The sequence below is a fragment of the Oreochromis niloticus genome, linkage group LG3, assembly GCF_001858045.2.
Source record: "Oreochromis niloticus isolate F11D_XX linkage group LG3, O_niloticus_UMD_NMBU, whole genome shotgun sequence".
In the NCBI taxonomy this organism is placed as follows: Eukaryota; Metazoa; Chordata; class Actinopteri; order Cichliformes; family Cichlidae; genus Oreochromis; species Oreochromis niloticus.
In genome coordinates, this window is record NC_031967.2 from 84,811,366 (window position 1) to 84,827,256 (window position 15,891).

The 15,891-nt window shown below is 37.7% G+C and overlaps 2 protein-coding genes and 1 long non-coding RNA gene across 6 annotated transcripts; 2 read left to right on the forward strand and 1 right to left on the reverse strand.

The window, feature by feature from the left end:
- The first annotated feature begins 521 nt into the window (after positions 1 to 521).
- Positions 522 to 5,346, forward strand: LOC109201227 (G2/M phase-specific E3 ubiquitin-protein ligase). Of its 4 annotated transcripts, none has more exons than XM_019356841.2 (15): positions 522 to 891; positions 1,058 to 1,197; positions 1,410 to 1,635; positions 1,748 to 1,823; positions 1,946 to 2,226; positions 2,309 to 2,344; positions 2,452 to 2,525; positions 2,624 to 2,701; positions 2,969 to 3,174; positions 3,256 to 3,355; positions 3,453 to 3,615; positions 3,718 to 3,824; positions 3,899 to 4,043; positions 4,181 to 4,307; positions 4,437 to 5,346. In XM_019356841.2, the coding sequence occupies exons 2-15, from the start codon at positions 1,190 to 1,192 to the stop codon at positions 4,772 to 4,774; spliced, it is 1,965 nt and encodes a 654-aa protein (XP_019212386.1). In that variant the 5' UTR covers positions 522 to 891; positions 1,058 to 1,189; the 3' UTR covers positions 4,775 to 5,346. The 4 variants fall into 4 exon arrangements, with proteins under 4 accessions (XP_019212386.1, XP_025761652.1, XP_025761653.1 ...); XM_019356842.1 differs by having other exon boundaries at positions 845 to 891; positions 1,134 to 1,197; XM_025905867.1 differs by lacking the exon at positions 1,058 to 1,197 and having other exon boundaries at positions 839 to 891.
- Positions 4,793 to 12,143, reverse strand: LOC109201228 (uncharacterized). The gene is made up of 8 exons (XM_019356846.2): positions 11,762 to 12,143; positions 7,940 to 8,079; positions 7,072 to 7,748; positions 6,526 to 6,571; positions 6,079 to 6,170; positions 5,887 to 5,997; positions 5,512 to 5,770; positions 4,793 to 5,235 (listed from the first exon to the last, which is right to left on the reverse strand). Exons 2-8 carry the CDS (start codon positions 7,988 to 7,990, stop codon positions 5,029 to 5,031), a joined length of 1,443 nt encoding a protein of 480 aa, XP_019212391.1. The 5' UTR covers positions 7,991 to 8,079; positions 11,762 to 12,143; the 3' UTR covers positions 4,793 to 5,028.
- Positions 12,144 to 12,302: 159 nt separating this feature from the next.
- On the forward strand, positions 12,303 to 15,878 carry LOC109201229 (uncharacterized). Its single transcript, XR_002061247.2, has 4 exons — positions 12,303 to 12,524; positions 12,605 to 12,677; positions 12,962 to 13,076; positions 15,830 to 15,878. It is a non-coding gene; the product is annotated as an uncharacterized LOC109201229 (long non-coding RNA).
- Positions 15,879 to 15,891: the final 13 nt, after the last annotated feature.

The following is a 15,891-nucleotide window of genomic DNA, read 5'->3' on the forward strand; positions in this document are numbered from 1 at the left end:
CAAATCAGCACAGACAGAGAGCTCCATTCAAACTTTGCTGCCATCAGCAATAATTCTTCAAATATAATCATCAGTGTTTGAACAGTTATGATATCAGGGACAGTCTAGACATGTGTGACAACACTGAACATGTCACATGACACACCTTACACATCATGTGATCCACTCTCAGTCTGCACTTTCATTCATGACTTCAACATGTTGAAATGAGCTTTGAAGAAACATCAGTTTAGTGCTGAAATACTCAAACGCTGCAGGAAGAAGAACAACAAAGTGATGACACATGTTTGTGTTTCAAACAAGAAAACATGCAGAAATAAATCTTCAACCAAGGACTCGGTTGAAGATTGGTGAATTTCTATGGCGTTATTTCAGTGCCACTATTCTGAGCGCACGTAAAAAAATATTGAGCGCACGTAAAAAAAGATTGCAAGTGCAAGTGTTGCATTTTGAAGAGAAATTTATTTTGAGCGTACAAAAGCTGAATTTGAGTGAACAAAATTCATTGCTGCGTGCAAAAAATGTATTTCAGTGTTTGCGCTTATCCATATACACACACACAATAGCACCCCCTCTCGCTCAGTTTTTTCATTTGCGCTTGCTCGCAATGTGTTGCTTGCGCTCACAACATTCTCTGCTGCGAGCGCTCAACTCTCTGTACACCGTTATAAGTGTGCCACAAAACCAACCAATCACAGACTTGGTTTCAAAAATTCTGATTGGCTCTTACGGTCTCCAATCAGCTCGCTAGCTGCTGCATTCCGGACACCGGAAACACTGTCCACTCAGCCTCGCTTCTTGCAGATAGAGGGAGTTTTGATTTACTCTGCAGCCAAAGAAGAGCTGGCAGAATCAAATAATGGCTCCAATAATACTACACCACAGTATCAGGTGAGTTTAATTTTTTTTGTGTGAATTTAGTAATTTGCTGTCCTTTCTGTTTAATATGCCGTGAAATTGTAGTTACAGATGCAGCTGTAGAGTTTAAGCTAGCCTTATGGGTAATTACCAGCGTAGTTGTCTTACTGAGGCAGTGTATCCCAATCATGCTTTTTAGGGTAATGGTGCAGTTGAGTCAGCAGTAAGAAATCTGGTGTCTTTGCTGCTTAACAACATATCCACAAATCCTTCAGGGAGGCCAACAGAGAGTGGGCAGCCGGAGCCTAGAACTCTGACTATCCAGCAAGAGATGACAAGGTGTTAGCTTTTTTTGTGTGTGTGGTTTTTTTTTCTAAACGTTTTGCAATCTTTTCTGTTACAGTTATTTGGTTTATCGATTTATCAACATTGATTTCTAAATTAAAATGTGCTATTAAGGACTGGTGTCATATTTAATAACTTTATTAAACAATAACCCTTATGTTATGCAACACTGCATTTTTTTAAACTCATGCATTTTCATCCCACAGATCATTTCCAGGACATTTCAAATCAAACTTGAGCCGTGGTAAAAAGAGATGTTTTACATCTACTAAGCAGCTTGTCAAGGCAGGCAGTAAGACCACAGGCCTCAGTTTTTATTTGCTGTCAAAAAACACATCCTACACTCCTTTGCCAGCTGAGGAGCTTGAACTCCTACAAGCTGGCATGGGGAGACAAACCGTGTCTCTTCCAGAAGATGGTGACCATGCAGAGGTAAGGTTGTATAGTCAGTATTAAAATAAGTCATTGGCAGACGCATTTAGCCTGAATCATATGCCACAGTCCATTTAGTGTTCCATTCTGCTTAACTGTGTTTTTAACTAAGATTTCAAGACTTCTGGAAGAAACCTTTCCAAAAATGGAATATCTTTGTGGAGGATGGCTCTTGCACAAGGCAACAGGTTTGTTGTTAATTCAGTTTTTATGTGTGTTTTTGGCATTCTTGCGTGCTCATACTGCATTAGAATTATGTAGTTGATACTTTTGCTGCTTGATTGTATGTGCTATCTTTCTGTCAATAAAGGTGGGAGTGGTCGACGAAAGCTCCATGTAATTCCACCTGAAACAGAAGGATATTCTGTCAAAACACTGAAAGCTGTGTCAGGAGGTGGCAAATCCACTTTTTACATTGTACCTCTTCAGGAAACATTAGACACATCTCCTCTACCTCCCGACTCACAGCACTTTTCAAAGATGCCAAAGAAGTCATGTTACCAGTGTAATGAAGTTATGCCTCTGCAGATGCTTGCAGTACACATCAATACGTGCAAAGGAAAATTCTCTCCTGATGAGACTGATGATGAGGTGAGACAATTTTGATGAAGTCAAAATGAGCAATTTTAATTAAATAATATAGTATCACAATTACTGTTTTTTAATTCTGCAGGAATCTGAGTTATGCATTGTGAAAAGCAAATGCAAGGTAAACCTAGCAAATTACTAAAAACCATAGTAACTACAATAAATTTTGTATCGGTAATGATCTTTTTCCCACTATGCATAACATGTACCCCCTTTTTGAAATTGTAGGTTATTTGTCCAATATGCACTAAGGACTTTCCTGAAGATGAGATCACAGTCCACGCAAGTCTGTGTGGGGATAGGTAATCTTTTTTCAGCCGTTTATGAAAAAATGTTAATCAGTAACAGTCCACGCAAACATATGTATTTTTTTTTTTTTTTTACTTTGTTTCGTCAACAGCTTTCAATGCATGGTGCCTGAAGAAAATGACCAAACTACATGCACACCAACTCAAACTTCAGTATGCACAACAGACAGGTAATCTTTGCTCTATTATAGTTCATATACACACTATTATGCAGAACCATTTGTTAAAATTATGTGTAAGATCTTTTAAACAATAGCTGGGTTTTAATTTCATATAAAACATTTTATGATCACACTACTTTAAATTATGGTTAAAGATTGTTGCACAGAACATGCTGCGATAAGTTCTAATCAAGTTTAATGTGGTAGCCTCTTTTAATCTAAAGATGATTATTTTTCTTTGAGAACTTAGGATGTTTTCTACCCTGTTTTGTTAAGCGTGGAAGATGTATTGCGTTGCCTTGAACAACAAGTCGACACCACAACAGAATTTAAGTTGTGTGTGGACAGAGAAGACCTTCCAGACAGAGGCATTCTCCAGTGGCAGAGAAAAAAATCTGCATCTCCCACCAGTGTTCTTAGGGTGGTTTTCATTGGAGAGGCAGGCGTGGATACAGGAGCACTTAGGAAAGAGTTTTTGAGTGGTGAGTTGCCTATTACCTGTTTTGTCCTAGTGTCAAAAAATAATGGATAACTTAAAAATGCGGATATTTTTTGTATGAAAGACATGATTTCAGGTATTGAAAGCAGATTCTTTGAAGGACCTGAGAACAAGGGCAAAAACCCCAAGTATTCTCTGACCGATCTTGATAATGAAAACTTCAGGTTGGTTACATACGAGCTTTGTGTATTACATTTAATACGCATCCGATATTTTTGTAAATGTTACCTGAAAATGAATTATAATCATTTGTCTACACAGAACTGTTGGTGAAATAATTGCAGTCAGCCTCGCCCAAGGAGGCCCATCTCCTGCCTTTTTCAAAGAATGGTGCTACAATTTCCTCTGCTCAGGAGAGGTTGATTTCAGCTGTCTGTCTAAGGAGGATGTTGCAGATGTGGAATCTTCCCTGCTCATCAGCAAAGTGAGCACCTGGTTTAGCTCTGGCACATGATATATTATGAGTATGGTGTTTTTAAACACTTTTAACCTTCTGTATTTCCTCTTTCACATTATACATTTCCAGGTTGAAGATGCAGCAGACATACAGTCTCTGATGTTGTGGGCTGATGAAATTGTCACCTGTGGATACACAAACCAGATAAAGATGGATAGTAAGGAAAGCATGATACGGTAAGCGAGAAAAAGTCAGAGAGATCATTAACCCATCCCCAACTAGTTTTTCATTTTGTTTTGTTTTCTTTAAGTGCCATTGTCTTACACTCTACAACAAGACTGATTCCAATGCTACAGCAGCTCAGAAAGGGCATGGAACTGTATGGTCTTGTGAACCTGATGGCTGTAAATCCTGAAGCTTGCCACAGTTTGTTTGTGCCTGGGAAAATCCTCAAAGTAAGTATTAACATAGCAGCTTCAGTCTGATCCGAAGACAGTCCACTTATCTGTACTGTAGTTATCCTGTATTTATTTATTAGTTTTGAATGAACAATATATCTATAATATAATCTACTTTATTTCCTTATTTACAGCCAGACGCTGATTTCATTATGATGAGCTGCCAACCACATTTCAGTGAAAAGGGGACATCTAGGGAGAGAACTGAGAGGAAGATCATAAATTTTTTGCAAGATTTCTTGCAGGAGATTGAAGCATCAGGTACTATATAGTATTAGCTGTATATACCGTATGCATCTGTTAAATATTTTTGCTTTAACATACAGGGCACTAGGAAGTATTCTTAGTTGTTAATTTAAAACATTGTAATCCAGATTGCTTTTTATTTAGAAAAGACTTCAGAAACATTTTCAAACATCACAGATGGAAACACAGGCGGTGCAGGTGGTGAAAAATCAGAGTCTCTTGCTGTCCAGCATGTGCTCCAGTGGATGACCGGCCAGTCCCATGTTCCCATCCTTCCTGATGAAAAGAGACATTTCAAAATAACATGCAAGTTTGACCACGAATGTAAGGAGCGGCTGGAAGATCACTCAATTTGTTACCCAGTTGTGAGTGCATGCACTTGTACTGTGACTTTTCCAGTGCAGCATCTGGACACGTACACAATGTTTAAAACCATAATGAGTGCAGCAGTTAGATATGGTGGTGGATTCCACAGAGTTTAACACATTGTTGTCTTGTAATTTGGAAACTAAATGAGTAAAAATGTTTCTAAACATTAGCTGTTAAGATGTTCGTAGCTGTTTCATGAAAATGATAAGACTTCAAAACTTTGTGTAGGGTCCTACGTTGATAGATATTAAGCAAGTGCTTTGTTTGATTGTCTACTTGTAATCTGAATTGTAATCTGTAATCTTTCAGCAAAGAAATCCAGTATTTGAGAACAAAAGAGCGTTGACTTTCACATCCATCTTAAGTGTCACTGTTGGTTTGACACCAGTAGCAAGAATTGTATATACAGGTCACGACCGTAAGATTCTGAATGTTCCAAGGGATTAATTGTTCTCTGAAGTCCCTCCAGGGTTTCCTCATCCAGTGGGCATTCAATTTCAGGAACCACAACTGTGCTGTTAGATTCTTCTTGCAGTACAGCACTCTCCCAGTCAATGCCTGGATCCTGAAGCTCCTTCAAATCCACAAACATATATAATAGTCATTATTCCAGAATAGGTACTTTTGGGAGTAATGTTATTTTGTGTAAGCGTTTTTTCCAATAAATACAACAATTTAAAAAGAATGCCTTTGTTTTCATGTTCTTCTTACTGTGATTTACATTAGTGGTAATTGATAGGCAAGAATGTATAAAATCACCAGAAGCATCTCGCAGATGTGCCACAAGTGTTTAATATGTTAATTTCAGAAGAGCAGAGTTTCAGAAGAGCAAAAAACTATGATCTGGTACCTCAAGTCTCTCGCCCTCGTCCAGCTCTTGTACACCAGAGCTGTTCAGGAGTGAGACCACCTTCTGTCCTGAGGGGATGATTATTCCATCCTCCAACAAAGGTGACAAGATCTGCTCGGAGTCGAGGGACAAAGATGTAGTGGACACCAAAGAGATGAATGACATCTGAAATGTCAAGCAGGCCATCCTCCTCGAGTGAAGAACATCATGGTACTTGCTAGTGACTGCAATCCAGACATCACACCAAAGTCGTTCTACTCTGTAAATACATTTGAATTTGGATTTATGGTATATGCTTTAAATCAATATCAGAACTGCTACAACAATCTACCCATGCAGTCAATAATAATATAAAAAAAACATCAAAAGACTAACCTCTGATTGTGGACACTCTTTCCAGATATGAAACTCGCTCTCCCTGTTCCTCTTGTGGCAAACATGAAATGTGCAATGTCCAGGTTTTCTACTCCTTGATCTGCTCTAACCCTATGATAAAAATACATTTTTAAGGAAGTTGTCTTTAATGAAACTTGTTGCTAGCATATAAATTTGATCAGGGCATTAAACCTTGATGGCAAGCCGTGAAGCTGGGCTGATCTCAGGAAAAATAAGAATGCAGTTTTTGCCCTGTTGTTAGTTGCTGCATCCAAGTACAGGACCTGCAGTAAAAACAAATGGAAAATTAAAGATCTGGTTTCAGATCATGTATAGTTTTTCAGTTAATAATGCAGTTCCATAATAAGTGTTCAAGGAACATTGTACGGTTCTATGTTCAAAACCATAATTCAAAGCTTGAGTAGTCTATACATCAATATTGGTAGTACTTATCAAAAAATAAAAATGGCCTTTTAGTTGAACCTTTTTTTTGTAAAGAACTGATTATAAGTTTTTTTTTTAAATTGCAAATCGTCCACTATGTTGGCTTGCTGAATAATTGATGTTCATAAAAAAATAACCTAATACAGCTCTCATTTCAAAACTACCAAATATTCTACATAACAGTTTAAATTTTACCTTCCTTGAGTAGCCATCCACTCCACCAAAGATCACAACATTGTACCTGTTTCAGAGGGAAAACAATCTCACTAAGGCTTGATTTGCAGAACATGTAAGACATTGAAAATACATTTTTCAGTATGCAAACTTGCCACTGATTTAAACTGGACACTTGTCAGGTGTGCTGAAAATAATACCAACATTTTTATATGTGAAAGTGGATAAGTTCAATGAGACTAAATATTTTAGTTCCCTTGTCATGATTTTTTTTTAAGTTTTCAGTAGCACTTACCATATTATGTGTTGATAGGCTTGTTATCATGGAAAATATCGATATACAAAGTGTAAATAATTGCTCAAGAAAATTTACAATTAACAATATTATTACTGCTTTTGTTACACATCCTGTAATCCTTTTACTTAATATTACAATATGAAGTGCTTTTTAAAATATTATAAACACACTGAAAGACCTATCAGATAAGGTTGATTAAAACAGATTTAAAGTATAACGTGCATCTTTCTGCCCAACTTTTATTAGAGCTATATAAGTGGGTATTTTACCTTATTAGCTTGTGATTTGTGTCTATGTGGACAAGGGAGAGAGGGCCTCGCACCGAGTAGCTTCTTCGCACAACACAGCCTAGTTCTGTAATCCGTGTGAAGATCCCAACAGCATCAACTCGATGCATGGAGGCCATCATTCTCCACCACTGAACACGGAGACCCATAGAAACCAAATGTCCTTGAACCATTCGATAGCCAGCATTTGGCATCTGATTTTTGATAGTCGATATGATGTTGTCCAGCTCTTGGTCATTCATTGTGCTGTATGTTCCTCTCACAGACAAGTCAAATTCTTGCATCCTCCTGAAGATTGTTCTTCTTGAAACACCAAGACATTTAGCGATGCAGCTGACTGGCAGCTGAGTGTCCAACAAGTTCTTCAGTTTTTCTCTCTCTAGTACGATTTTGGGGTGGCCAGGTCCCAGACCAACTTCTGTTTCCAGTTCAATAATTCCCACAGAGGTGATGTTAATTTCACACTTAACCAGATGATGAACATTTTGTAGAGCCTCTGTAATCTCTGACAGACCACCTATTTGCTGAGAGAAAGATTCAAACAGAACAAGCTCGTGACGAGTCAAGAACTCCAAATAATCCAGATTTAGTGGTTGTTGGTTTAAAGCAGCTTCCAGTTTAGAGAGGAGTCTATGCATCATTTGCTGTCTCAGTATGTCCTGTTAAAAGCAGCAAACATGGACAAGTAGTTAGAAAAATACAATGAAATGACGTATCTCAGACAAAAATAAACAACCCATAAAACGAACTACATGAGGTACATCATTTTTCAAGTTTGCATAGTTTGCAAATTAGCTAACGTCAGTTATCAAGCGAATAATAATGTACAAAATGATTTTATATTACTTACATGTGGCCGGGACATGTTGTTTTCGTGCTGCTGTTCAGTATTCGACGACATAAAAGAGAGCTACTCAAATATAATTTGGAGAGTCAGTTGGCATGGTTGTATAATGCAACTACATTATACTACACCAACGATAGTCTTAACTATGGAACGCCAGGACTGCCATAATGAATTACTTAAATACACCATTAAATAATTAATTAAATGTGGCAATAATTAATTAAAATGGGAATTAATTAATTAAATACATAGTTATGACACATGTAATTAATTAATTATTGACACATTTAATTAATTATTTGTGTATTTCACATTTTAATTAATTATTGACACATTTAATTAATTAATTATTGACACATTTAATTAATTATTTGTGTATTTCACATTTTAATTAATTATTGACACATTTAATTAATTATTTAATGGTGTATTTAAGTAATTCATTATGGCAGTCCTGGCGCCTGGCTCTCATCATGAATTAATTTTATCTGTCAGCTTCACCCATCAAACTCAGTGGGCGGGGTTAACGCTGATCGACTCAAAACCATTGCTTTGGCCTGGTGGCCATTGTTTTTAGCCCACAACAACCGGCAGAACTGAACTTTGAAAAACCCTGTTTGTGTGTCACCAAATACCGTTTTAATATTTTTTTAGCCAAGAATGTAGTGGTTTAATCTTCATATGTCTGATCGGTTTGTCAAGATACAGCCTCTTTGCAAAAGTGCTTCGATGATTTCGGAGATGTCTGCCCAGTCTCACGGCAAAGCGTGGGATAGACCCGCTCGCCTCGCAAGCAATCGAGCTGTTGTTACCGCCGACAAAGCGCAGGCCCCGGTACACAGCTGCAATAACCCCCGCTGACACTGACTTATTTTACTGAGGTTATATTTATCGGGGTGTTATTTCCTGATGTTCGTATGTGTCCTACGTGTTTCAGTCGCCAATTCTGAATTATAACTAACATTAAAAACATGTTTAAGGAGGAGAGAGAGCAAATAAATTCGATTAACAGCTGATCTTTGGGTTTCTGTTCAGTAATCAGCGTGACCTGCGTATAAACGCATAAAAGAGAAAACGTTGGTGTTTCCGTCATGTAGTAACTGCTGGCTTTAACTGTACAAAGGTTGTTCGACACTATGAAACACATACAGACTTCATGATGTTCGGCTAATATTTTTATTGTGAATATTAATCATGAGGGTGACCTGTACACCACGGAGCAAGATCAGCATCTCTCCACGATATCTTCAGATCTCTGAGTTAACACAGAGTTTCACAGCTGACTATCAAACTGTCATCTACGAATATGTCACGGGTCATATCAATATGATTTTACAGAAAAGCATCCTTAATACTGCCAACTATTCCAGAGACGTGAAAATCTACAGCATAAAGAACACAAAAATATAGCAGTCTAACGCAACACTGTAACAGATGAGCCGTCAGTTTGTCGCAGATCAAAGTGGAATGAAAGTGATTGGTTGAACAGGTGTTCGTGATCTGTGTTATCTGCATTTTCATCAGCGTAAGAGACTCAGCAGCAGATTAGACTAACAGTTATACATTTAATAAATTACCAAATGAATCCACGATCGAACCTGTTCCGACAATTTGAGTTTGTATTCCCTCAGCTGCAGACTTGCTGTGGTTTAAATGTTTGAGAGGAAGATTAGATATAAAGCAAACATCAAACATAGACTCAGTCTGCGTTCACATTTGATATGAGGCCAGCACGTACAGTGGCTGTGTCCTGTTTTAAGATCATACATGTAAAATTGTTGTCTGACCTCCGTCGATCCAGCCGCTCAGAGTCCGTGGTTACCATGGTTACTGCATAAGCAGCTATAATGTAAACATTACGCAGCATGAGTGTTTATGTTTTTCATTGCAAAAGAACTGTCTGAATGGTTAACTGACGTTAACTTGGATAAATTATAGTTAAGGAGTATCACAGATAACGCCCATGTGAGCTGCTGAAATCAGTAGGCTACTACTGAAATACACGTGCTATATCATACACTATGATATAAATAGGGAGGTCCTATTAACATGTTTAGTTTTAAAGGACACCTTCCTGCCTTTAGTCTCATTCATGAGCAGTATTAGTTTTCTTCTAACATCCAGAAGTCTGCACGATGTGTTTCATAGTTTGTAACAAACCTTTTACAGTTAAACATAACATGACCGAAAAAAAAAAAAAAAAAAAAAAAAAGAGAGAGAGAGAGAGAGGGAGAGAGAGAGAGAGAGAGAAATCACACAAATTATATGTTAAGCTCATTTATTTTTAGTTAAGTAAACTCTAAAAATTCTAACATAGCTGGTGCTTAGAATACAGTTAAATAACTATTAAAAACAGATGATATAATATTTCTGTCCAGGTTGCAGTCTTCATCTTGAACATGCTGTTGCAAACTCTGCTCCTCTCGGTGGAAATGCGCCTTCTCTTTCCTCTTTGTATAAAAACATTTTAAAAGTCAGTTTAATCTCAAAATTCACTGTTAAATCCGAAACACACCAGATAAAGAAAAGCGAATAGTTCAGTCTAACACATGTGCCAGTGAACCATTAAACGTCTGTAAAACTCTGCAGTTATGAAACATAACTTTAACCTCAGCCACACCGATTTGCTCAGTTGTAAATAAAACAGCGAAGTAAACGTGACCCGACAGACAAAACCTGAGTGAATTAAGTCCAGCGTTTAACCACTGAGAGCTAAAACTCAGGTGAGGTTTCAAAGCTGTGTGCAGGTGATTGGACATCAGCTGCCGATGAAGTGGGTTCGCCTATAAAGTCCTCTGTTGGGAAACAAGCTCCAGCAGCTCTGCGCTCGGGAAAAATACTATATTTACTTATGTTGTGCAGAAAAATGCGCTGACATTGCGTTATATCAAGCACCGGCTGCCCAGTTAAACTGTGACTATCACCAGGTAACGTGGGCGTGTTTCTTGAATTAGCAGCAGGTGTTAAACAGCTGACAGGTGAGGAGGACGCATGCAGGTAAACTGAGGGCCTGCTGAGCTGATCGCTGGTGTCCTGAGAAACATGTCAGCTCGTTCTTTATGTTACAGAAGCACAGAGACACAAGACCAGGCGGAAAGAGACGATCGTTCGGTGAAAATGCGAATCTGCGAATGCAACATGTGGAACACGGAGAGTGGGATATGTAAACAAACCGGTTGACGTAACCCCCTCGGTGCACTCTGCATGCTGACTGTTAGCAGAGCTACTGAAATCTCTGAAAACATCTGAGCACTTTTGCAAACATGTTCTATGTTGACAACCTGACCAGACATGTGAAGATTACGGCGCGACATTCGCGTGTAGTTGGTGACAGAAAAACGGGGTATTTTAAAACTACACCACCACCATTGCTGCCTGTGATTTGAAACGCATTCTGGGATACCTGGCTGCCTCAAGTCTACAGAAGCAATCGATTATCTACGATCGACCTGTTTTGACTTACATTGCACGGCAACCAATCAAATGTTAGAGAAGCTGCATGGGCAGCGTTAACCCCGCCCTGTGAGTTTGATGGGTGAGGCTGACAGATAAAATTAATTCATGATGAGAGCCAGGCGCCAGGACTGCCAAAATGAAATAAATAAATGTGTCAATAATCAATTAATTAAATGTGTCAATAATTAATTAAAATGTGAAATACATAAATAATTAATTAAATGTGTCAATAATTAATTAATTACATGTGTCATAACTATGTATTTAATTAATTAATTCCCATTTTAATTAATTATTGCCACATTTAATTAATTATTTAATGGTGTATTTAAGTAATTCATTATGGCAGTCCTGGCGTTCCATACTTAACAAATAATATATTTTAAAATAAAATAATTAAAGATATTATCCGCAAATTGGGGTTTAATTGAGTTTAGCTGGATTTAGCTACATTTCGGACTGTTTCCGGAATGCAGCAGCTAGCGAGCTGATTGGAGACTGTAAGAGCCAATCAGAATTTTTGAAACCAAGTCTGTGATTGGTTGGTTTTGTGGCACACTTATAACGGTGTACAGAGAGTTGAGCGCTTGCAGCAGAGAATGTTGTGAGCGCAAGCAACACATTGCGAGCAAGCGCAAATGAAAAAACTGAGCGAGAGGGGGTGCTATTGTGTGTGTGTATATGGATAAGCGCAAACACTGAAATACATTTTTTGCACGCAGCAATGAATTTTGTTCACTCAAATTCAGCTTTTGTACGCTCAAAATAAATTTCTCCTCAAAATGCAACACTTGCACTTGCAATATTTTTTTTACGTGCGCTCAGAATAGTGGCACTGAAATAACGCCATAAATTTCCGAGTTTCACCTGAATGCAACACAGACTTTTCGATGCTTCTGAGTGTCCTTAAACGCCTCTCTGGGTGTTTTCTTTCCTGTTTGCTGAACTTCGTGGAGTGGAGCTTGTTGTTGGTGTGTGTGAAGAAACTTGTAACAAGTGTCACCTGGCAGTTTGTTGCTCTCTGCCAGGTGATTGGCTGAAGAGCTGTGAAAAGGTAGTGGGTGTGTGGGGTGAAGTCAGCGCTCTTCTGTCAGGCAATTAATTCACTCGGGTGCGAGTGGGTATACTGTCGGTAAGAGACTTTTGCCATTTTTGTTTAGATCATTTGCTATTGTATGTGCCTATTTTTAATGTGTCATTGGACTTTTTTAGTGTGACCACGAATTTTAATAGAAGAATTGATCAAGCCCTAGATCGACTGCGCGCAGGGAATCTGATCAGTATTGTAGGTATATTGAGTGTTTGTTTTTAGCTTCATGATTTTGAATGGTTTCATAAAATTGGTATTTTATTGGGTAATATTTTAATCGATAATGTTGCTTGTTTTTTCAGCTGTGCTGTCTCTGCTGTCCTTTTTTTCGTTCTTTTGATTGATTTGTAAATTTGTTTTGGTTAGTCCGTCCAGCCGTAAAGGCGGTTATTGATTAAGAGTGAGTTGTGTAAGGGCGGACTAACCTCCTTTTTTTGTTTTTTGTTTAATTGTTTGTGCCACTTCCCTTTATATCCCAGATCGTAGGCCATGCATAGTGCTGATTCCCAGCTGCGCTGAGACCCGAATTGTTTGCAGTGTCGCTAAGCGGGGTGTGACGGGTTGCAGTGTTGTTATTTTCGCACCGTTTGTGTGGTAAGTCTCATGTGCAGCTGGGATATCAGCAGGATGTGTTGTAAGTCCTGTCTGGAAATAACTGGGAATTTGTATGTCTAATTAATGTAATAAATAAATGATCAATTTATTTCTTTGCCCTGTTTACTCATACCTTGTCCTCGGTTACAAACTGTAAGTTTGCTTTGTTTCCTTCTTTAACAGTTTGTCTTTAGGAACTTTACTGTTTGTTCAGCTCATGTTTGATTTTTTTCACACAACAAACTGTGTGTGTTTGTATTAAAGTAAGTGTGTAACGTTTTCCAACGAGGCCGAGTGTGTCCGCCATTTTCTGTCTGTGTGTGATCAGACTCCGGGAATCAGACTAATGTGGTCTGAGCTCCGGGTGTTTATATTCACAGGGACAGCAGGAGACGGAGAGCGGACTTTATAAATGAATATTTAGTATAGGTGTGTGTTAGATACAGATTCAACATGGCAGTCTTAAAAATACTGCGTCACAAACTGTTGGCTCCGCCCCAACAGGAAGAAGTGTTACGAAACAGGTTATTGTAGTTCACTCCGAACTATAACTAGATCTGAAAAACAGTTAAAATACAAATAAAAACTACACACACTAAACTAAATTATTGATAATGATCAATGAAATGATTTTGGAAAATTAAATAACGTTTTATAGGAAATGTCCTGTTAGTGTTTTTTTTTTTTTTTTAGTTTGGCTAAAAAAAAAAAAGAATAAAAATGAAAAACTTGCTTCATTATTCTTTGATAGACATATTTAGATGTTGGATGTCTCTGAGTCACTGCTTTCAAAGAGTTCAGTTTTTAATATCTGCATTAATCTAAATCAGTCCAGTCTCTGACCCTGAATACATAATAAATACAAACTAAAATCTAAACTTAAAGAAGCAAACTCACTCTGTACACTAAGTGATTTAAAAACACCAAGTAAAAGAGAAATACAAACAAAACCTAATGAAACTATAATATAAAGTATAAGACCTGTGCTGTCTGTTGATATGTTTTGGGTTTCAGCCATCACAGATACCTTGTTTTATTTTTCTGTCAGTCACTGAGATCATTTAAAGATTAGTACATATCTGTCACTGTGTTCATTTAAAGTTCTCCCCCTCTTTGTGTTCAGAGACAGCAGATGGAGGAAGAGCAGAGGACTTTGAAAAGTGTTGTTTAAAACAGAAGTAGCTTTGATTCAGGATGTCGGCCTCTGTTAAAAATATCACGACCTGTCGGCTCAGACTGTTCACACTGAAACAAAGATGGAGGATAAAACGGGTTTAATATTTCTCACACTGAACAAAAGTTACTGTATTAAATTTAAAACTGTCTGTTAATAAATCACAACATTTAAAGATGTTTCAGTCACAAGTTTTATATTAATAGTATAAGTTAGACATTAAGTTTTACATATATATTTGATTTGTACAGGACTTTTATGTATTTGTTATACATTAATACTAAATTAAACCTTTTGTCTTCTGTCTGTACAAAATGGATTTTGGTCGAAGTGTAGATGTTACAGTTCTTATACATGTAATACATTTATTACCAACCTGGGAGTTTATCAGCTGGTCTGACATGAATGACTTCTTAATCCAGCTCAAGATGCTGTAGACTTCCGTCAGTAACACTTTCTATGCGCTGGTAAAACGTAGTTCTATTAATCTGTGCTCGATTACTCTGGAACCGGAACCGGATGCAAGTCCCAAAAAACTGAATTGTAGGACTGAAATTATTCAAGAGCTACATTTTTAGAGGATAAAATACAGTTTCAAAACAAATTCATTTTCAAAATATAAAATTCAATTTCAATTTAGTGATGATCATTTTCAAACCAGTATGTAACACTGGTGGTGCTACTTCTTGCCTTCTTTGTATGTAGTACAGGCAGTATAGTTACCTTTAACCACAGTGCGAGGACAGAAAGGAAATATGGGCCAGATCAGACAGGTTCTAGATTCGTAGGAGCCAAGGGTGCATGACAACAGAGGACTTGTACACAGTAGGTGTAGGAAACACAATTGCATTTATTAGCAATTATTAAAATTTAGCAGGTTGTGCACATTTAACAAAAGTAGAGCACGCTTCTTGAAAACAAAATAAAATAAAACAAACCCCACAAACGGTCGACCCAAGGATATATTGTCTTTTTTTTTTTTTAAAAGTCAATTTCAGTCTGTCAATGTTCAATAGTCACTCAGTGTGTTTGTAACCAGTCGGGTTACAATCTACCAGTTCATCCGGCTCTTTGGGCTGGGCTCGCCATTCAGTACTGGAAAAGGGATCCTCGATTCTTCTCAGGTCCTCAAAACCAATCCAATCCAAATAAGCAAAGGGAAAAAACCTGACCTGGGGACCAGGCCAGAACACAGTAGTTCAACATTCAAGCTATCATGTCTGTAACTTATTATTACTACTAGTTGCTTGTAGTGTTTCTAAATTTCTTTCAAAATATTCTATGTTGTACAACAAATTATTCTAATTTCAAAGGGAAAAAGTCCATAGGAAACACACACTTAAAATAATACAAAATAGCTCAGCAGTGCATTAAAAATACACATTGGCTTGAGACTTATCAAGTTTCAGCTAAGTAAAGTGCAGGTGAAGGCAGCTTCCTCTGCCTCACACTGCTGTCTGACTGCATTCAGCTGACACTGAGATGAAGCAGGAAAGAAGCAGCTGATATTTGGACAGCACACATGATGGAAAGGAGGATTTCAGTTGATGTGCACATGAATGATTTGTTTCCTCTGCAGGTGAAGGTAGAAAGTGTGTGTGAGCTGATGTGAATTGAGCAGCATGGATCAGTGTGAGGACA

Excerpts from the sequence above, each read along its gene's own strand:
- LOC109201227 (XM_025905867.1), top strand. The coding sequence starts at position 860 with ATGGCTCCAATAATACTACACCACAGTATCAG. Across the intron at positions 892-1,409 it reads ATACTACACCACAGTATCAG|ATCATTTCCAGGACATTTCA; the intron begins GTGAGTTTAATT and ends TTCATCCCACAG. Across the intron at positions 2,702-2,968 it reads TCAGTATGCACAACAGACAG|CGTGGAAGATGTATTGCGTT; the intron begins GTAATCTTTGCT and ends TGTTTTGTTAAG.
- LOC109201228 (XM_019356846.2), bottom strand. The coding sequence starts at position 7,990 with ATGTCGTCGAATACTGAACAGCAGCACGAAAACAACATGTCCCGGCCA. Across the intron at positions 7,749-7,939 it reads ACAACATGTCCCGGCCACAT|GACATACTGAGACAGCAAAT; the intron begins GTAAGTAATATA and ends TGCTTTTAACAG. Across the intron at positions 5,771-5,886 it reads AAGAGTGTCCACAATCAGAG|AGTAGAACGACTTTGGTGTG; the intron begins GTTAGTCTTTTG and ends ATGTATTTACAG.